This window comes from Vicia villosa, unplaced genomic scaffold, assembly GCF_029867415.1.
Source record: "Vicia villosa cultivar HV-30 ecotype Madison, WI unplaced genomic scaffold, Vvil1.0 ctg.000421F_1_1_1, whole genome shotgun sequence".
NCBI classification, from domain to species: Eukaryota; Viridiplantae; Streptophyta; class Magnoliopsida; order Fabales; family Fabaceae; genus Vicia; species Vicia villosa.
In genome coordinates this window covers 70,520-92,753 of record NW_026705197.1, presented here as the reverse complement: position 1 = coordinate 92,753, position 22,234 = coordinate 70,520, and the positions used below count along the sequence as shown (strand labels likewise).

At 34.8% G+C, this 22,234-nt stretch overlaps 3 protein-coding genes across 7 annotated transcripts; all 3 read right to left on the bottom strand.

The window, feature by feature from the left end:
- Positions 1–8,186: 8,186 nt before the first annotated feature.
- On the bottom strand, positions 8,187–9,218 carry LOC131628021 (F-box/kelch-repeat protein At3g06240-like). Its single transcript, XM_058898887.1, has one exon. The coding sequence runs from the start codon at positions 9,216–9,218 to the stop codon at positions 8,187–8,189; it is 1,032 nt and encodes a 343-aa protein (XP_058754870.1).
- A 971-nt stretch (positions 9,219–10,189) lies between these two features.
- Positions 10,190–12,382, bottom strand: LOC131628015 (uncharacterized). The gene has a single exon (XM_058898883.1). It carries the CDS (start codon positions 12,175–12,177, stop codon positions 10,405–10,407), a length of 1,773 nt encoding a protein of 590 aa, XP_058754866.1. The 5' UTR covers positions 12,178–12,382; the 3' UTR covers positions 10,190–10,404.
- Positions 12,383–17,298: 4,916 nt separating this feature from the next.
- Positions 17,299–21,791, bottom strand: LOC131628026 (DEAD-box ATP-dependent RNA helicase 20-like). 5 transcript variants are annotated; one of them, XM_058898892.1, is made up of 10 exons: positions 21,500–21,790; positions 20,845–21,416; positions 20,558–20,737; positions 20,301–20,462; positions 20,050–20,204; positions 19,256–19,348; positions 19,003–19,088; positions 18,696–18,922; positions 17,693–17,926; positions 17,299–17,613 (listed from the first exon to the last, which is right to left on the bottom strand). In XM_058898892.1, the coding sequence occupies exons 1-10, from the start codon at positions 21,553–21,555 to the stop codon at positions 17,498–17,500; spliced, it is 1,881 nt and encodes a 626-aa protein (XP_058754875.1). In that variant the 5' UTR covers positions 21,556–21,790; the 3' UTR covers positions 17,299–17,497. The 5 variants fall into 5 exon arrangements, 1 of the variants encoding a protein (XP_058754875.1); XR_009291657.1 differs by lacking the exon at positions 17,299–17,613 and adding an exon at positions 18,063–18,176 and having other exon boundaries at positions 17,790–17,926; positions 18,286–18,922; positions 21,500–21,791; XR_009291658.1 differs by lacking the exon at positions 17,299–17,613 and adding an exon at positions 18,063–18,152 and having other exon boundaries at positions 17,790–17,926; positions 18,286–18,922; positions 21,500–21,791.
- Between the last annotated feature and the right edge of the window lie 443 nt (positions 21,792–22,234).

Here is a 22,234-nt window from a genome sequence, read left to right as displayed (position 1 = left end):
TAGCATATACAAAAAGCCCAATTTCTATTGGCAATCCAAATCATTACAAAGTCCAGTTCTCATACTGGAAAACCATCAAATCCAATTCTCGTTTGGTAGTCAGTTCCCGTCTGACTATTACATCAAAATTCAAATCACGCTACAAAAGCCTAATCTCCAACCCTCGTGTTGTGATAGGTGTATTGTCCGACCCACGTGTCGTGAGTTTCCAACCCTCGTGTTGTGAAAGGTGTATTTTCTCCGACCCTCGGGTCGTGAGTCTCCAAACAGGTGAATCTCTTTCATGCAGGTATGTTTGCTAGAACTATAGCAAACGATTACTTTTATGCAGGTACGCTTGTCAGAACCATGGCAGGTAATTCCTTTGGTGCAGGTAAAATTTGTCCGAACCAGGGCAAATAACCCTGTTGGTGCAGGTAAATTTTGCGATAACCCTCGCAAATAACCCTATTGGTGCAGGTAAATTTTGCGATACCCTCGCAAATAACCCTATTGGTGCAGGTAAATTTTGCGATAACCCTCGCAAATAACCCTGTTGGCACAGGTAAATTTTGCGATAACCCTCGCAAATAACCCTGTTGGTGCAGGTAAATTTTGCGATAACCCTCGCAAATAACCCTGTTGGTGCAGTCCTTTTCAGGAGCCTTTTCAGGCAGTCTTCTTTAAAGCGTATTCCATCCTTTCTAGGAGCTTTTTCAGGCACACAAGGCTTTTCAAACGATCCCTCAACTGGGTTTATCACGTTAGTCCCTCGGCAGTGAGCCTCTCCAAAACTTCAACAACAAACAAAGGTTTTATCTTTCTTTTCAGAATTACTAACATAACTAACAATCATGCATCATACAACTAACATACTTCATTCATACATATTGCATATACATACACCGCTCTCATTTATTTTGAGAAGCTCGCTGCATCATGCATCTCATGCATCATAAACACTGCATAAAGACAAGGTTGCCTTTTTAGGCTATGCTGCAATCGAAGCACCTGGTTCAAAAAAAAAAGAGGCATTTTTGCTTCACTCTGAAAAAAATGGTATTCACCTTGGATGGCATCTATAAGCCCATCCCCTACGGAACTTCTTCCCATGCAAATTTCAGGGCATTTCAGTGTCCAATCATCTTCTACCTTTAGATCACGATAGGCAGACGTGCCTATCTGACTCTCCAGGTTTAAGAAGATTGAACAGGGGCAGCTGTCATACCCCAAAATTTGCCCTTCTCTTTTCATCTCCAATAACTCAAGGCCCAGGGTTTCTTCTCAAGCAACTCTCTCCTAATAGGGTGTCTCAAAACTAAGGTTTGCATTTCATCAAAGGATTTTGAATCCTCAAGGCCTAAAATGGATCCTAAGGTCTCTCACATATTTCAAACACCTCCATGACACATATAAAGACCTCTAAATCCATTTTTATTGTTATTTCTTTTATATTGAATTTTAGTCAAGTAAAATTCAATTTAAATTAAATAAATAATGGAGATGTTCTAAAGAATGCACAAGGATAATTTTTTTAATCAAGTCATGATCACAATATTATTTGATTAGATTGGTTTGATGAGAAAAAAAATATTGAATAAAGAATAGAGAAAGAATCATATGATTTTAATCAATTTTCTTTCTCTCTTGAGAAACCTAGCATCCAAGCCCAAAGAAGCCCTAAAATAGTCCATATATATTCTAAATAATTCACAAGGAGGAGGGGGACGAAAACAGGGCTGCAAGGATTAGGGTTTGAAGTTGCAAAAGTTTAACAAACTAAGGCAACAAAGATCTTGATCTACGGCCAATCTCAAGCAATTGTGAGTCTTGCACGACGTCTCTGGAAGTACCAGGAGGCACTCCGAGCATTCAACCAAAGTAAAGACATACCGGAGCACCATAGTTCGTCATTGCCGGAGGTAAGTGGTCTCAATCTTTGAATCACTCAATTCACACGTTGCAAATCCGTTTTCTGTGCAGGGTCATGTTCATGGAGGTACATGAGACAGTTTTGATGCATCACATGTAACTGTTGGGACCGGAACCGTGCTTTGCCATTGTTAGGGCAAAAGCTACGTGACTGTTCATATCTCAGCGTACAGGCCGCTCCGGGATAAAAGGACACCACCATCGGATTCGTGACGTCCGATTTGGTGGACCTGGGCTTTCTTTTGTGTCGTTTTGTTGGATTTCGCACAGGTTCGAAAAAAGACCCATCGGGGAAGATGGAGAAGACCGCCGCAGGCGGTGGTTTGAAAAACCAGGGAGGAAGTTAATGCGTACGTGGCGTTTCCAAGGAGAACGATTGGCTAGTCAACTCGGATGAATCCTCTCTCTACAACTGATTGGCGTACGCATCACGCAGTGGGACCCAGGTTTGACTGATTTTTTTGGATTTAGTATTTGGTGATATATTTCTTATTTAATTGCTCTGATGTGCACAATTAATAGAAAGCAAGCATGGTACAGTTGGTGAAACGTGCAATTGGTGAACCTCACGACCTGGGTTCGATACCCAGGGAGGTGTTTATTTTTTTTTCTTTGACAATTCTCATTCATAAATCCTATGCAACAAGCCTGCGTGTTCCTGCCATGCACTTTCAATCTAGCACCATCAGATCAAGCATGTGTAGGATCTAACGCTCAAGAACTTGGAGGTCCATCATGCACCCTTGAGACCTCAACGTACCTGATTACTGCCAGGTTTCTCCATATATTTATTTTATTATTTTTCTTAATTGTTTAGATTAATTGTCTAGTTAATTTAATTAATTCATAAGACTAGGAGTAGAATATTAGGATTAGGCTTTAGGATTATAATGTTTTCCCGATTATTGTGATTATCTCGATTATTCGAGATTAATTGATTTTAATCATTTCAATAGTTATAAAAAATCATAAAAAACCCTTATGAATACATTAAGATATTAGGGTTTACCTAATCCCATTGGCCATTTGGCCAAAATATTAGGATTCAATTTATTATTCGTTTCGACTAAATTTATTGGTCGCGATGGTTAATAATCGATTAATTTAATTAATCAAATCCTATAAATTAAAATAAACATTATTTTGCTAAATGGTTTTAACCATCTTATTGGTTATGATGATTAGCATATTTCCCCTTATCAATTCGTTATTATTTGTAATCGAAACTATCGGTTATGAGGGGTAACGATAAATTAATAAATTAATAATTAAAATACATCAATTTGCTAAAAGTGATAATCGAATCAATCGATTAGAATTGCCAGCAATCCTTTACTAATCTGTTAACTATGGCGATCGAATCTATTGATCGTTGCGGTTAATAGTGCCATATTAAATCAGGGTTGTACGCCCAAATAAATATCTAAAATACACTAAACCACGATACTACAGGATTTTTATCCTGGGCAACTCAAAATGCCCTTTCAAATCAAATTCAAACTACGACAGGCAATTCGAAGAGCCTCAAAACAATTTCAAAACAACTTCACACAATCTCTATAATCAATTCTAAGGCGTACAATCCAGTGCCCGAACTACGTTGACTCTGATTCTCCATAAGGAGATACGTAGGCACTTGGCAACAAGGCGAGTCCCCTTCCCTAAAATCTCAATTTTTCCCCTATTCACTTCCTTAGCTATAAAACCCAAATATTTTAGCCATAAACTGTTACCTTAGATTCAAAGCCATAGGAAAGGGTTGAGGGTGCCTAACACCTTCCCTCGACCTGAATATAGTATCTTACCCTGATCTCTTAACTACGTAGGGTTTCCTATTCGCCCTTCAGAATAGGTGGCGACTCTAAAGCTTAATTTTTAGGCAGGTTGCTACACTTCAAAAACTTCAAGCAGTATATTTCCATCTATTCCCTTGTCAATCAACACAGTGGAAAAGATGAAAGTCCCCTTCTGGACCACTCATATAAAACCAAAAGTTTGAATCCTCCGTTACCTCATAACCGGGATCATACTCTCAAGAATCATAAAAATTACTACGTGATTAGAGAAGACATAGTACCACTGTGGCTCCTAACCCAAGAAATCCATACTTATTGGATATAAGGAATATTCAAACATATGATCAGATGACACGGATATTCCATTATTTGTACTACCTTACCTTGTTTTGCAGGTAATATATTTTTAGCCAAGGCATCGTCTTTGTACGATAGCAACGATGATGACAAATATGATGAAAACTCTAAAGACAATTGTAAAGGCTTCTACAAAGGTCAATCATAAAGTCAACTGCGGAGATAACTGATGATAAGCTAAGCATGGTGCTTAAACGGTTAAGGATAAAACCCAAGTAATATGGTTTTATGAACTTAATATGGAAAATAAAAGTTCATTATCTAAATCCTCGAGTGATCTCAAGCAGTGTCAACACAAAAGGTAATATCTGGAAAAAGGCTTGTAAAAGTAGTTAATCTCCTTGGTTAGTAAGTTAGTGAACATATGTAAAAATGAATGGATTTTCGTAAATGTGTATGGCGATAAGCGCGCGCACACACACACACACACACACACACTAAAAGCTTTTTTCAAATACCTAAAACAAAAGAAAACATTTTCAAAAGTGTCTTCAAATTGTGCCAGATGACTTAGGCACAACTGAAATAGCTAATTAAAGGGAAATATTTGACCAATCTAATTGGTTAGTCATTTTGCTAATCGAATATATCAGTTCAAGCTAAATCCCCAAGCTACTTAGACAGTGCCTCAATGATGTGCAATTACTAGATATATCTTTTTTCCTTTTAGAATGACCACTTACGGTTATTTTTCATAATCTAATCGATCAGACAAAAGTGTTAATCGATTAGCCAACAGTCAACATGATTAAATAAGAATGTTGTTTTAGGCATTACTCTTTCCTATAAATAAAGGCCTCATTTCTCATTTCAAATCATCCAGAAATGTGTTTCGACACTTCCCTCTCCCACTCTCTCTTTCTCTGTCTTTAGAGTTTTATTTGACTTTCTCTCACTAGATGTTATAACCAAATCTGTTTGTGATAAAAGTCCTTTATGAGTGAGGATATCAATGTAAGTCTAGAAGAGTAGAATTGTAAAATTCACCAAGGAAATGGGTTTTATACACCTTGGATGAATGCATTCCATTTAGGGATAACATATGTGGTTAGAAGCTAAATCCGATAAAAGATTTGGTTGGGGATTGTGTGATCAGTTTCTTTTTTATGTTGAAGATTAGCCAATATTAAAATCTTCCTAGGTTTGAGATTAGCCTAGTTAAAATCTAAAAGTTTATGGTTTATCCTGTTAAAATCAATTATGGTTTGAGATTAGCCTAGTTAAGATCTTAGAGGTTATTTGGTTGTCCTATTAAACAAAAACTATTGAGCTCAGTTAATTTGGAACTTGAAGACTAACTGTTATTGATTATGAATAGAACCAGATAACATAAGGAAAACTAAGTACCTAACTCCAAAGGTTTAAGTATACTTTTCTAAATAATCCTACCCTGAAATAAGTCACGTTACAACCTTGAAAAGATCTCAAAAGTGTGTGTTTAAATATAACTTTGATGACTTGGTTAGAAATTTTACAAACTTATTGTTAAATACTTTTGTATTTTGATTGTGTGATCACCTTGTCAAATGGATATAATATATGTGAGATGAGAGACAAGTTGAGTACTTGCGTGTTGGAAGAACATTTTCGAGTTGATTGGATTGAAGTAGGGAACGAAAGTGTTGATCATAAAAATAAATGTAACATTTATTGGTAAGAGTAAGGATTTTAATTTTGAGGAAATATTCGGTGTGCAAATAGGTTACATAAGGACAAGCAACAAAGTAAGTTTAGAATTGTGATGAATTATATCAATTCGAAAAATTGGCGAGTAATTTTGACGGAATCGGCGGAATAATGAGAAAAAGTGAAGCAAATATGTGGAAGAAATGAACAAAGTTGAAAAAGAGCGAGAAGTATAAACTTATTGAAAAATTACAGAAGGGGGAAAATAGTGAATTTTGCTTCAGGATTTCTAGCGGCCGCGATGTTGTCATCGTGAAGTGCGATGACGTCACATCGTGGTCGCAATAGGAAACAATGCGGGCAAGAAGAAACAAATTTCTGACACGCTTTTTGTAGGTTTAATAGAGAGTTTGGTTAGTTTTTTAAGGGTTTCAGATTCGATAGAGAAAGTGACAGTTTGGAGTTTGAAAGCAAGGATTGTGAGGGTTTCCATTGAAGACATTCATCTTCCTTCAATATCATGTCCTCTTCATCTAAACTTATGATAATTGTTACATGCACTATAAGTAGTTATATTCCTTAGATTAAGTCTTTTTTTTCTTCTATAAGTCAGAAAAATGTATTAACTCACCACCATACAATTCAAAACATATAATAGAGCCTTAAAAGGCCAGATAAACAATTACTCACAAATTGTTATACCAATTTCTATCTATTTGACTGACTATGGTAGGATAAATGCAAGTAATTCTACTTTTTACACTATCTTTTATCACTTGTGATTCCACAAAGCATCATTGTGAAATTGGACTAGGTCTTTTGAGACAAACTTGTTTATTCTCGATTAGATCATATGGCTGTTTGAGATTTATTGAATTTTTTGTTGTTAATGTTTTTTTATTTAATTGTCTTTGATATTAATGCTTTTAGTGTGTTGACAAATGCATAAATCGATATCAGCTAAGTAAAGATTATTGATCGTAAGTCTAGTGATCAGATTTAGATCAATTATTCCACTAAATTTGATTAAGAATAGATATTTATAAGTTGTAGCTTTTAAATTAACGAACGTAGAACGTCTAATTTAACTCTGAATTGGCATAAAGGCCATTAGATAGCCATCATGTATAACAATCCAGATCCCTCTTGAATGAATTTGACCTTCTTTTAGCATAAAATGCCTTCATTCTTGCAAAAGTGGAATGTTGTTTCTTCTGTTCCAAGTGAGCACCCTAACTTCCTTAAAAGTTGCCATCACAACTACCCTATGTATAAGAAATTAGTAAAAGATAATGGTTAAGAGATTATAACCACATCCATATCGTGCAATTTCCAAACAAAATAATTCTTCCATGTGCTCAATATTCACGCGAGAGTTAGTGACATTTGGATAAATATTATGTTGTTCCCAATTAGGCGCAATAACTAACTAGTAACTATAACAAATAAACAACTTGTTTAATTGTACTAGTAATTCATATAGCTTAAAAACTATTATACAGACACATCTTTTATAAATATAAACTACTTATCCCTATATATAAAACTTTGATACCATATTGAACAAATTGTGCTCTAGCTCAAGCTAATTTAGAATATTGAGGAACTCTCTAGTAGCTAGGTTGGGTTATTCAAGTACAACATAAGATTCTGCGTCGAGATTTGTGGATCACAATATATACCCGATCCCAGAAAGACTAAAAGAAAATCGTGCAACGTTTCAGGCAAATCCATTATATGTAAAAAAAAAAAAGACAAAGAAATCGAAATTTCATGACCTTATTGATATGACCAGGAAAAAAATTTTATATACTTCAATTTTTCTTTTCATTGAAAAAACCTAAGTAGTTTCAATTGATATAGTTACGGTTATATAATCTCTGTCATTCTACTCTTTATACATACGCGCATGTTATTTCCCCTGATATGTGACAATACATACACGCATGTTATTTCTCCTCATATGTGGATTATGTGTCTTAATCGAGATTAGAGTGCAAATAAGATCTTGTAAACATTTTTTAGATCAAGAAAGCCCTAATTATTCACTGGTCACAATTACACGCTGCAGAAATGAATGAGGAATAGTAAGTATATGAATTTGTAAACTAATAAAACATAACTTGCTAATGTTTCAATTGTGAAAGCAACCAAATAGGCTCACAAAAGAAAAAAAAGGTAAGGTTCAAATTCAAGCATGACAAAAAAAAAAAACAATAAAAGTTAGGTCTCACAACACATTTTGGTCTCATAACTTTGGTTTCACTGATGATACAAAGAAAGAAAAATACTAAATATTAAGCAGCAGCAGCAAAATAGGCAATTTTTAAGCATAGTGGTTTATATATGGCAAGTAAGCAGAAACATGTTGCTCTTTAGATTATAAAGTTTACCAAATACAAACCTTGAAAACAAACAAGAAAATTCTTGATAATAATTATGAAATATATCTGCAATACAAGGTAAAATTCTTACTACATGGGAGAAAATAAAAGATTAAATACTCTTTTGTTCAAAAGAAATAAGGTTTTCTCTATGAATCAGAATCTTACAAAATCTCTTTGATTTAAGGCTAAGTTCCTCAATGGATTGGGTAGTTAAATTGAACAAAATGAATTGACCGTCTTTTTTGCAGAACACCATATCACCATTTCTTCCCGCTCCGATGGGATACATATGGAAAGAGATTGGTCCTACAATAAACATTTTAGTCCATGATTCTTTTACTCTAAGTTCACCCAAAACTAAAATGTGAAATGTAGTTGTCTCTAGAAAATGTAAGATCAAAGCAATAGACCCATTCAATAGCACCAATTCTTTTGGTACTAAACAATAATCAAGATTTTTATCTTCTATGTATGAGGGCATGGGTGTTGTAATAAAAACCTCATTGCTCCAATCAAATGACAAGAGATATTTTTCATTATGTGTTACACTTTTACACATCCAATGAGAGAGTCCATCCACGTTCAATTGTCCATAACAGTTAAGTGACATGTGATGCACATTGAGATCAAGTATTCTCCAAGAGTTAGTCCTTAGACTATATATCTCCCATATATAAGTGCCTTGAACTTCTTTATGGCACATCACTTTGTAATCGTCTCTGCGACTGTCGTAACCAAATCCACGGTAACTAACATGACAAGTACTATCAAAAGAGCTAGGAATGACCTTATACTCTTGAATAGATGGATTCCATAATATAAGAATTTTCATGTCCGGGCAGGAGTTAAATGCCATCCATAGACAAAGGATTCCATTAACACTACCTGAACCGATAGTATTATAATCAGAATGGAAATCGAAGCCTTCTATTCTACCATAATGTGGCTTTAGCTCAGAATACGGAACCCATGGCCAATGTAATTTGACCCTATTCTCACACTTGAGCTCGGAAACAGAATGCAATGCCATAGGTGAATAGGAATCTTCCGCCGAAGGAGTAAACATCCCATATAGAAGAAGAGATGTATGATCATAATGAGGATGTTCCTTTGTTAAGAAAAAGTTGCGATACATAGTCATGAAAGTAGGATTATTAAATAAAAGGGACCATGATTTGCAAACACATTCAAATCGCTTGAAAGATTTAATACACAATTTTGATAGAATAGAAAAGGCAATATCATCATGTATGTCTACTTGTTTTCTCAACTTTACCTTTTCAGCAGTCGAGGGTTTATACATGTTCCAATCCATGAACGATCTTTGCTTGAAATTCCAAACCCTCGTGCCTTACATGTAACTCAAACCTAATGTCAACAACCAAGTAATTCAGTACTATACTATAGGCTAGGGTTAGAGTTAAACAACATGCTGCGATTTAATTTATAAGAAGAAAAAAACTATCGTGATTTTAAATATATTTTAAAACTCAATCAATTCATTTTGTGAAATATTTTTTTAATAAATAATTAATATAGTTTTTTAAATAAGCATTATTTCATTGGTAAAAAAAAAGCATTATTTCTTCAATTTATTTTCTAAATTATAAAAATTTATTTAAATTTTGTAATTTTAGTGAATATTAATAGTTTTGTTATTATTTTTATTATACTAGAAAATTGATACAAGTACATAGAATCTGGTTGGTTAAAATTAGTTTAAGAGAAGGGAAAGAATGCCAAGAGAGGAATTTTAATAGTTTTTTTTGTCAATTTAGATTTCATATTCTCATTATTTATAGATTAGATCACATTTTAAACAATTTAATCTATCAATTAAGAATTTTAAACGGTATATCTTAAATCTTAGATTCATCATAACCGGACTAAACCGATGATGAAAACCAAATATAAAATGATTGAATTTATATTAAAGAATTTGAATTCAAACATTGAAATACTGTTTTATCCCACACTCCAATTGTGGGGTTGAAATTTTATATCTAACATTCAAACAACTGTTAGTCATAAGGGCACAAGTTTTAATAAGTTCAGATCCCACAACCTTCTAACAACTTGCTCTCAAAATCGAAGCCTTTATTTTGCCTTAAAAGGAAACCAAATATCATACATTAATCTGCATAAATAGTGTTAATGTACACCCATTTCCATGGAGAGTATAGCATACAACAAGTATTGACTACTGAGCATGAATCATCACACATGTATATATTGCATACACTAACTCAATTATAAAACAGAACTACGCAGAAACCAAACAACTGTGTTACAGCATCGCTAATTACAATGACCATTAGTAGTTCTAGTCACAATCCCAAGGGTTGTCTGTAATAATGAACTCCTGGCTGAAAAAGAGTGAGGTGATCAATAGCCTTGCCAAACAGTTCTTTTATGTCAGGATTTTGAGGTAAAACAGAATGAGCAAATTTCTCCAAACTAATCAATACATGCTCTTGCTCAAGAACCTTACTATTGCCAACATTTATCGCAAGATAACAAAGCAATTTTAGGCCATACACTTGTTGATGATCACTTGCTTGCAGCAGCCTCATTAGCTTGGGAATTCCATCAAGCTCAAGGATTATCTTAGAATGTTCGACGCAGTTGTAGTTGTCGTCACAAACAAACTTTTCCAATGCAATAACTATTTCCCTTGCCACATTTAAATCCCTATTTCGAAGGTGTGCAACTAAGGGACCGAGAACATGAGGAACCCTTCCAGGAAAGTTTCTAGCCAAGGACCCAATAGACTTAATAGCTGGAATTAGAAATTCAGAATCACTCTCTTCCCGAACCACCTTCAAAAGTTGATCCAAAACTGCCTTAGCCTCGGGTGCAGTAGACCTAAAAGCATTTCTTCTAAGAGCAGCATTGGACTCTGCCACGGCTGCAATTTCCATAATAGCCATGAGACAGTTGAGCCTTAACTCGTCGCTTGCAGACTCAATAATCTTAGCTAAACAAGGCAACCCTTTAGTCTCCGTAATTTTCTTGCAAGCTAATAGACACCCTTTGGAAAGTTTCCAAAGAGCTTTAGCACAACTGACTTTAACATCATTCCTCAACTCAGGGCTCTGATCAGCTTCTCTTTCTCTGCAACTGCTTCCATCATATCCAACCTCAGACATATTAAGAACCAGCGAATGAATTCCATTTCGAGCATCAATAACATTATCAATAGACAATAACGACACCAGGGGTTTAGTCATATTAGCCAGTATAAACTCCTCACGTGCAAGAAGGTCTTGATCAGCCATAGCGGAGACCAAATTAGCAACCGAAACTCGAACTATGAATACTCCATCCAATAGAGCCTGAACAATAACAGGAACAGCGAGATTGCTTATGAGAAATCGAACGATCCTTTGTTGATCATCATCATCAGAGACAATGTTAACAAGAGCATTGGAAGCTGCAATTTGACATTCAGGGAAAGAAGAATCCTTAAGAACCTTAAGGAGAGGCAAAACACCACCTTCCTCCATGATAATAAACTTATTCCGGCTGTTAATTTTAGCAATGGAACCCAATTCTGTCGCGGCTTCAGCGCGGTCGCTAGGATTACCAAGCTGAAGGGTATAAATGTAAGTCCAGACCCAAGCCAAGATTGGATCATTACAGGCAATAGGAGGGATTGAAAGATCAGTCCCTTTAGACTCAAAAATGTTCAACAACCACATCATATCACTGTTAGAAGATTCTAGAAGGTTCCACACTTTCCGAAAATCACCATTACTCCTTATTGTTAAAACCTGCTTCAGCACACCAATAGCTCCTTGCTTTTTGCACCTCCGCACGAATGCGGACGTTTTTTCAAGATTCTTTGTAACTTCTCTCACCATGCGACGAATTGGTATATGGTTCAACAATTTATGATTAGCTTCCACCGCTCGCACTACACATCGGAGACTTTCGCAAAGTATATCCACCTTCGTAGCTAGTTCGTGACATTCCAGCTTCGATGATTTAGCTTCCTGTGCCATTTTCATGACTTGGTCTGCCATTAGAATCGGTATCAAAAGTTCATCTTTAAGGCTCTTTCCATCTTCTAGCTTAGAGTTAGAATTAGAACTTTTCATGACACCTTCAGAGAATGGACAATTATGCAGCAGTAATGTATGAATTAAATTGTAGTGTTATATTTTGCTACTGTGAATGAACTTGAATATGTTCTGGGTGATAATAAATAGAGTAATGTAACATTCGTGAAATGCAAGAGTGTTGAATTTTCTTTTATAAATAGTTTTAGTGAGACTTTTTTAAATTGAAGAGAAAGTACTGGAGAGTTAGGACGAAAGTAATATGAAATAAGAGAGTGAGATGTGATGCATGTCTTTATAGATTTCTTAGTCGATGCACACGGCTTGTTGGTGACTCATACTTTGCCTTTGCCAATGTAAAATACCGTCGTTGATTCACTTTATGTAAAAGGTATTATGTATTAAACTTTATTGTTCATCATAGCTTTAGAAAAGATGAATACTGGTACTGCAAGGAAATTTCGTGTCCTACTACAAATGTCTACGAAAATGTATGGTACCAATTATAAATAGTTTTCTGTTTTCACTGGAGTATTATGTTATCAATCAATTTATTCGTATGATACAAAACATATAAAAAGTTTTGATAATTATTCAACAATTAATCCATCAATATCGTTTTTTTATATATTAATTTATTTTAAAATATAACAAAATTTTATAAGGTAGTATATCAAACTAAACTTTTTAAAGTATTAAAAAATTTACCTTTTTATAATTCATAACACAAAACTATACATCACATCTACCGAGAGTTTGCCTTATGATATTTAAAAAGGGAATTCATCAACCTAATTTTTTGGCTAGGCATTTATAAATGCGGTCATTTTTCAAATAGACCAATTCAAACACTTATTATCTTAGTCACACATTTCTCACCTTTTACTCAACAGTAAAGCGAATTGGGTAAGTCACCCTTTTATCTAGAAAGTGCAATTAATCTACTAAATTTGGAGTGTTCTAGCTTTTAACTTAGAGAATTGTTATTTTTACATAAATGTTGTGTGTTGACATGTCCTCTTGTGAGGTGCAACATATTGAGAGGTGCGGCAATGTTGACCACATGACATTGTCCCCTTCTCCTTCCGACATTATTTGTATTGCTTACAAGTTGGAGAATTTGTGGCTCGATAACGTTGGTCTTTGGTGATCTTGATTTGTGATATTACAATTCACAGTCCCTCAAGCATGTGGCATGTAAGAGAGGAGTGATTAAGTAGAGACGTCGTGGTTCACTGTCCTTCAAGCACGAAGTATGTGAGGGTTAAATGTTAAGTAGATACATGATAGTTCACAACCTCTCAAGCATGAGGCAAGTAAATGCGAAATGTTTAAGTAGAGGGCGTGTTGATTAAGAAAATGATGTGTTGATTAAATAAAGGGCGTGTTCAATAGCAAAGTCAAGTAAAACTAAGCTTAACTGTGGCTTCTTGCAAAGTATAAATGGTGATCTTATTTGGACAAACAGTTTAGTTCCTTAATTAAATGTGTGTTTAATGTTATGAATGATTAAAAGTGTTTTGGTAATACCTGACCAATTTGGATGGCATGTTGGTTTGCATGTTAAGATTAGAAGTGTCGATGCTCTATCATATTATTGATGCTTATGCTCCTACTAACGGTTATTCGGTCTAAGGGAGTTAATTTATTTATAAATATGTGACCTTTTTCTTTGATTTTTCCTCATTGACTCAGTTATTCCTCATCATCCTTCAACAATTTTTTCCACCCAATGAAGCTTCATTATGGGTATTGCATTATACTTCTCTTTTTTTTTTCTTTTAATGTTTAGGTGATGATATTCGCTAGACAGTGTTCCGTGAATGATGATTTCATCAAACCTGATACGTGTGAGGAGAAATGTAAGATTTTAAGTCATTGTTTAACGAATTTAAGACAACAAGATGGGGAGGTCGATTGGAAACCTTATTTAGTAATAGATGTTTGGTAGTTATGACACTAGTTCTAGTATCTCTAACTGTGACAAGACCAATGACAATGACATTAATATTCCCTTTTCTTATCTAGAATAAACAAAATCATTGCTGGAAACCTCAACCACTGGTGTATTTCACTTCAATGGCGAAGTTGAGATCATTAACTTGGTTTTTAATAGCGAGGTTATTATGGCTTCGCTCCGTAAAGACTTATACATATGCACTACCAGAGATGAAGATGGTGTTATGTTAGAGCCTTGTGTTAAAGACAATAAGGTTTGTCTAGGATTCCTCGAGGAGTGGGGAACAAGTACTTTAATATGTATACATGGTTTATCGTCGATATGGAGTAGGGATCCCTTTCATTGTGTTTGAGACCAAAGTCTTAAAGACAGTCATTCTACACGAATTTGAATCCAAATAATCGGGATTTTATTAGGGGATTTGAAATCTGATGTGGAGATATTGGTATCACGCTCTCATTGGAAATTTTCTTTTTGTTTTACGGTATGAAAGGCGTCGACAAAGATATTTCTCTCCAATAAAAGGTTGTTCACGTTATACTTGTCGAACTATAAGAATTAAAAACGGTGGACTCGTACGAGTATGTGGTAGCACATAATGCTCGATGATTATTTTAAAGGATATCAATGAGTACTAATTTCTTTTATACTGGGCGAGTAAGTACTAGTAAATACTAATTTCCTCTATACTGGGCGAGTAAGCATACACCACTAAAAGGTTTCGACTATGACATGCTCACTGAGGTGGAGAAAAATGTCCCTATTTATAAGAAATTTTTTGTTTTTTAGATACATTGAGTAACTAATGTATCCAGATAATATATGCATCAGATATACATTGTCTTTTCAATGAACCTAAAAAGTAAAAATTTTCTTATAAATAGGACCAGAGGGAGTAGTTTATAACGGATGGTTGGTGACTGATAGATGATAAGTTAATTAAATTGTTTGATAAAATTAGAGGTTTAACTAACTTATGAATGTAAAATGGCATAAAAAAATATTCTTAATTAATAATTAAATGCACATTTAAAATAATTAAAATTTATAAGAGCGTTAATGGAAGAAGAAAAAATGATAAGCTATAAACTAAAATGCTATTTAAAATAACATCTCAAAATAAGTTATAAGCTAGTAAAATAGACTATAAACTCATGATGAAAAGACTATTATCAAACAAGTTTTTTATTATAATACGAACTTATAAACTATAAGCTAGAAATATAGTTTGTCAAACAGAACCTTAATTGTTATGTTTTATTCTAAGAAATTAAAGATAAAAAGAGAAGTTACATGTTTTGTTATATTGGGAAAATTTTGTGTAAAATTTAGTAAATATTCTTAATTTTAATTATAATAGCTTTGATGTGTGATCAAATCCAACGGTACTTTTAAGAGATTTCACCGGTGAAGGATATGATTAAACCCAGTGTTTTAAAAATCGGACCGGACCGGCCGGTCGGACCGGTCGAATCGGGAACCGATCAGATAACCGGTCTGGTTCAATAGTCGGATCGGGTATGTCATCAAACCGGTGGGAAATGATGAAAACCGGTGAAAACCGAGAAAACCGGTGGTTTAATTGCTTTTTTTTTAACTTTTTTTAAATATATTTAGTAGTGTATTACTTAAATAGCATTCTCACATAATTTTTTTCGTTAGTGACAAATTAAAAACTTTATCGTCTATTTGTTATCTTTGCTAATAAATTTTCTTAAATAGCATAAACATATTAAATTTTATTTGATTTTCTTTTTAGGAGGATCCTATTTTAAATTAAATTTGGTACACATTGGATTTATTTTGTTATAAACTATTCAATTAAATTATGTTGTAATTAGACTTTGTTTAGATTATGTTGTAATTAGACTTTGTAATTTTTTACTATTTTGTTATGTGTGATACCTTTGTTTAAAATTTGAATTTAAGTTATGAAATTGTGAATTTATAATATGATATTTTTTTAAAATTTATAAGCTAGTTATATTTTTTTAGAGACTGGATCATCCGATTCGACCGATTTTATACCTATATAATGACATGTCTATTCAACCGAGTTATCTGGTTTAATCCAGTTTAATCCGGTTTGATCGTGTGATTCGACCAGTGACCCAGTGGTTCGACCGATAAACCAGTGACCCAGTACCCTCACCGGTTCGATGACCGGTCCGATTTTTAAAACACTGATTTAAACCATTAAAAATTAGTTACCATTCTTTTAAAGATCCGATAAAAATATATAAAATATATTCATTCTAAAATAAAATAAAATCAAACGATTAAAAAAATCTCCTTCAATTTTAATTTTTGTTATTAAAAGGATATTTCTCTAGGGGTGCCAGATTTAACTTTGTGGGAGTGGGTGGTAAATTCCTCCAAGCATTTGTTCATTTCTAAAAAAAATCCCTATAATATGTTGGTCTTTGCTTACAATTGGATTTTTTTAATCTTGATATTCGACCTTACAATGGACTAATCCAAGATAATCAATCTCAATTAGTTGTTAATTGGAAAGATGTAATGACTTTTAGAATTTGGATTCAACCTAATTTAACCCTACAAACCCTACTTTTTAACTTGTCCTCACACCTAAGACTTAACATTGTGAGCCTAAGACTAAACATCCTGGGCGCGAATAGACTTTGATACCTTACTTTAATATCAGAACTAACTCATTTTAACAAATCAGTTTATAGAGCAAAGATTCCTCACATATAAACATATATCAAATGTATCTCATCCAATGAAAAACTCTTAACACATCTAGTTTCTAGAACTAGACTTCTGAAATGCAACTCATAGGGTTTGATAACAAAAACCTAGTAAAAGATGGTCCAACAAATCTTGAAATTCTAAAGAATATTTACTTTTGGTGTATGATTTGTTGGTAGAGTTAGTTGAAATGCCAACTTGCATTTTGTAGATTGCTGTATTTGTGCCATATTCAGAATAATATCCATTTTGATCATAAAAACAAAATTACTAGAGGGTTGTAGAATAAAAGATGCAAGTCTACAAACGAAACCGAAAACTCCTACTAGTTTTAACTCCTTTAAAATGGGACTAGCAAAAATGAGAAGTTTCCTACATGTGGAATGAGTCCTATGCCCTATGGAATGAATCCTTGTATCAGTTAAATATCAAAACATTTGAATAGTGGGCACATTAGCTAACAATTTGTAAATTAACAGATCTCCAACTAATCATTTACAGCACATTCCTCGTTGACTTCAGTCACTAGAAGATTAGTTCTTTTTCTTCCTATAACCTAACAATTAATGTGTTTTTCAAATGTAATGCTGGCTAATACGTGCAGTATATGTAGTTAAAAAATAAACATGTATCCCATGACTACTTTCAAATAAACAAAACTTAAGAAATCAACTAACTTAGCACCAATTACACATACTGCCACGGCCTCTTCCCGCCTACAGGAATGGCATTGGATCCAGATGTTGAACCCCGATTGCCATAGCCGCCTCCCCGTCCTCTTGAGCGAAAACCTCCTTTTGATGCTACAAAAGGATAAGAATTTACATATAATCCCAAAAATCAAAATACTCGCATTACGATGTATGAAAATAAAAGAATTACCATGTTGACCAAAACCAGCTGACCGGGTCAATTCAGACAATGCAGGACTAACAATCTGACCAGCATCTTGTAAGATCTTTATCAAATCCCTCGCATACTTGGCATTGGCACGGGTAAAAAAACTGTATGCAGTTCCTTTAGCTCCTGCACGACCAGTTCGACCAATTCTGTGGACATAATCTTCGAGGCTTGATGGAAAGTCATAATTGACGACACATTTTATGTCCTTCACATCTGCAAGCAAGAGTTATACATCATAAGGAATTGTGTGCAAGGTTTGAGAAGAAAACAGCAAATATCCTTATCCCTTCCCCTTAAGATTGTAGAGATCAAACTCAAGTTAACACATTCATCTCATCAATGTGCCCACCTGAACCTTTCAGGGATAAGGAGCAGCCTCATCGTCACTGTCATCTAACACATTCAATTATCGACAAAGCATGTGTATGAGTCAACCGGGCTGCAAAGACAACCAGCTCCATAACTGTGGATGGGGATCAATCAATTTGACTATTTTTAAGGAAACTGCCAACAGTGGTATGACTAGTATGACATGACTTCAGGCAACACTGGCAAATTATTGATAAACTCACCTTGTTTTGTCAATCAAGTAAATCGCCACATTAACCTGCCCCGTGAAATACAGGATCATACATGGGATACTACATCTGAAATTATAGATCAATTTCCCAGCCATATCAAAGGATCTCTGCCATAAGGCCTAGGCATCCATATAACTTGACATCTTTAAAAGGATAGTTCCCAAATTAACTCCATCAAGCAGTCTACAGTCCACTTACAGCAGCGAAACAATTTCATCTCATTAATCCTCTGGTCAAGTTACAGGCACTTCCAACAAACTCAAAATATGACCCCCACCCACACACACCCAAACCACAAATTGTTGTCAAGGGGAACTGGAAAGCAGCCGGCCAACTCGTCTTTGGTTAATTTCTAGACCTATATCAAAAATCCTAAGATTCTAAACACACAGTGATCCTACCAAGACCCCGTGCAGCAACATCGGTGGCAGTCATTATTGGACTTCTGCCACTCTTAAATTCAGCCAAAACCCAGTCCCTTTCAGACTGGTTTTTATCACCATGGATAGATAATGCTGGCCATCCATCCATTCTCAACTGTTTTGTAACTTGGTCACATCCCTTTTTTGTTTCCGTAAATATTAGAATTCGGCTCCCGTCCATCACATCTTTCAGCAGCTTGATCAATCTGTATTAGCAACATCAAAGTTATAATTTGGCAAGCAAAAACATTGGTCACTATTTATTACTGCGAGTGAGGAAACCAACCTGTTATATTTCTCCATGTCAGTGACAACTTCAACAACTTGATTTATAGATTGGTTTGCTTTTAGATATGGTGACCCAATAACTACCTAAAAGGCCATGATATCCCACATGAAAACACACTAATCAATAATCACCTATAAAAGGTTTAATTGAGCCAATTTGTAGCACAAAAATTTATTTAAAATTAATAATTTACAAATATTTATACATCAATTATAGTATACATATGAAACAGGAATGCTAAACAAGTAACCTTATATGGGTTGTGCAGAAACTGTCTTGCCAGAGCTTCAACCTCCTTTGGCCACGTTGCACTCCAGTATAATGTCTGCCTATCTGGTCGAATCTGTTATTTCATATCTCCAAATGTAAGTGCAAGTGACTAACTGAACCTCTAAAGCTAACAGATTCAATATGTAACAACAGTATCGGCATTTCAAGATTACTTTAAAACAAAAATTGATGTAAGTACGATAGTAACAATTTATACAAAATTCAAAAGTAAATACACTACCTTAATTGCATGACCTAACATAAATTTACAATTTCCAATTGGGGGGATAACATGTAAAACAAAGTTTCATTACCATCTTAGGGAGCCAATTAGATGTTAACCTCCCCGTGAGAAAGTGACCTAAAATGAGGGTTGCATAAGTCACTGTCACGCTTTTAGAAGTATCCTAATAGGATAATTTCTACTGTGATCACCTCAACTAAAGTAATTAAATATAAATTTTAAAAATGAAAGTAATTCCTTAAAGGGGATAGAGCAGAGTGCCTCCACTTCCGGATTGAAATTGCTAAGAGATAGGGCAAATGGAACGCTGAGAAAATACTGCAGAACAGGGAAATCCTGAAATGACTTTTGATCTAATGTTACTTGTAATTCGCAATTTTTTCCCCCTCTTTCCTGCATATTTATTATTTTCTAGCTTCTTGTCACTACAAACCATAATGCAGATGAAACACTGCCCTTGACAAATGAATCAGATTCCAGGTTTTTCTCAAATGCTTACTAATTACAGGCTAGTCACAAACAGTACATACCTGGTTTACAATCTTCCGAATCTGAGGTTCAAAACCCATATCCAACATCCTATCAGCTTCATCCAAGACAAGATATGTCACTCTCTGGAGGTTTGTGTGCCGAGCTTCTAGCATATCTATTAGACGACCAGGTGTAGCAATAACAATCTCAACACCTGATAAGCACCGAACAAATCATCAGGTTCATGTTATTCCACAAAATTGATCAATATGAAATAGGCCCTTCGTTTATGTAAAGGCAAAACAAGTACCCATTCTAAGATCACGAATTTGAGGGCCCTTTGGAGCACCCCCATATATGCATGTACATCTAAGATTTGACCGTGACCCAAATTTCATAGCTTCTTGTTGAATTTGAACAGCTAACTCTCTAGTTGGTGCTAAAACCAGGACAACAGGACCCTCCCCTTGTACTGAAGAAACAGTAAACACATTCATTAAACCACAGATAAAATGAAAACCTTATTGTTGACAGATTAAACAGGGTTAAAGGGTTTCCTATACATACCTAGTCGAGGTTGTGCACTGACATGAACTATAGCCGGAAGTAAATACGACAGAGTTTTACCGGAGCCAGTCTCAGCAATGCCAATTAAATCTCTACCGGTAAGAGCCATGGGCCAACCCTGAGCCTGAATTGGAGTAGGTTCAACAAAACCCAACTTGGCAATAACTTCAAGGCAATGATCTAACATCTCAAAAGAATACATAATCAATCAAAGGAACATGAAAAGTAATCAATGAATAGTTACAAACACATGGAGCATAATAAAGTAATAAACACAATTAAAATACCAGGAAAATTAGCCTCGTGAAAAGACCGAATTGGTTTTGGCACATCATGCCCTTCAACAGTAATATCCCTACTCGCACGATAATGCATAACTTGCTGATCAGACATGGCTGTTATCACAGGGCTTTCAACATAGAAATTCTTCTGAAAAGGAACCAAATTCCTAAAATCTTGCTTCGGAAGAGTAATATTATTCAAGTCATCCTTAGAAGATCCATGTCTACCTCCAAACCCGCCACCTCTCCCTCCTCTACCACCACCAGAGCCTCTAAAACCTTGACTTCCACCTCTACCACCACCACCACCAAAACCACCACGACCTCTTCCACCACCACCACTACTACCATAACGACCAGAGTCATATTTTCTATCAGATGCGTGACCGTTGCCCAATCTAGGGCCAAAACCACCGCCACGACCTACACTAAATCCACCGGAAGGAGGTAAAAAGTGAGGAATCGGGGTTACAGGTGCGGATCCGAAACCGGTGGGAGCATGGGATGCATAAGGAGCACCGTAAGGAGCGGGACCGCCGCGGCCGAAATTAGGTGGCGGCATAGGTCCAACGAGATCACTACAACAATTAAAACGCTGTTGATTACATTCTAATAATTGCAAAGGGAATAAACAAGATAATAATTGTGAAGATTAAAGTACCTGCGGCGGCCGCGGAAGGAAGTGGAATCGGAGTAACGATTGTCGTAGGGGTTCATTGTATGAGAAGCTAGGGTTTACGCAATAGTTGAATTTAGGAGGGAGGTGAATTTTGAGGAACTGAATGGGGAGAGTAACTGAAATTGATATGAATCTCGATGGATTGGATTGGTTTTCCTTAATCGCCAACAGAGATACTGACGCCACGAGAGGAGAATAGGTTCTTTACGGTAGCCTCTAAGCGAATCTCAGTACCGCCTATTTGATTAGGATTTCAATACATAATAATCAACCGCCTAAGAAGAAAAATAGTTTAATGATTATGGACTAATAAAATAGTTTTACAGTGTTTTTTGTTCAATAAAAATTAGTAACTTAAAAATTATAATCTGATTTGGCAGAATAAAATTATTAGTTGAAAATATAAAATTAATGATTAGTTAATATCAATGATTGACAATATAAAATTAACTAAAGTGTATATTCTATTTTTTTTAAAATAGTATGAATTATCTAAAAAAAATTTCACCAAATTTGTTTATGCAATGAAAAATATGTAATAGTACTTAACAATCCAACAATTTATCTGAAAAAAGAGTAAATAGATGAAAAAAAATTACACAATCCAAATCGTAAACAAGTAATAACAAATAATGAAAAATCAATAAAAACAAAATTATCTCCTTTTCTTCTTTGTGACTATCAATATTAATATATTCCTTAATTTTATTTATTTTG

What these genes read in the sequence shown, in the direction of transcription:
- LOC131628021 (XM_058898887.1), bottom strand. Translation starts at nt 9,218, where the DNA reads ATGACTATGTATCGCAACTTTTTCTTAACAAAGGAACATCCTCATTAT.
- LOC131628015 (XM_058898883.1), bottom strand. Translation starts at nt 12,177, where the DNA reads ATGAAAAGTTCTAATTCTAACTCTAAGCTAGAAGATGGAAAGAGCCTT.
- LOC131628026 (XM_058898892.1), bottom strand. Translation starts at nt 21,555, where the DNA reads ATGAACCCCTACGACAATCGTTACTCCGATTCCACTTCCTTCCGCGGC. An exon ending in CAGTGCACAACCTCGACTAG is followed by an intron (nt 20,463 to 20,557) that starts GTATGTATAGGA and finishes CTGTTTCTTCAG; the next exon opens with TACAAGGGGAGGGTCCTGTT. An exon ending in TTCGGAAGATTGTAAACCAG is followed by an intron (nt 19,349 to 20,049) that starts GTATGTACTGTT and finishes ATGAAATAACAG; the next exon opens with ATTCGACCAGATAGGCAGAC.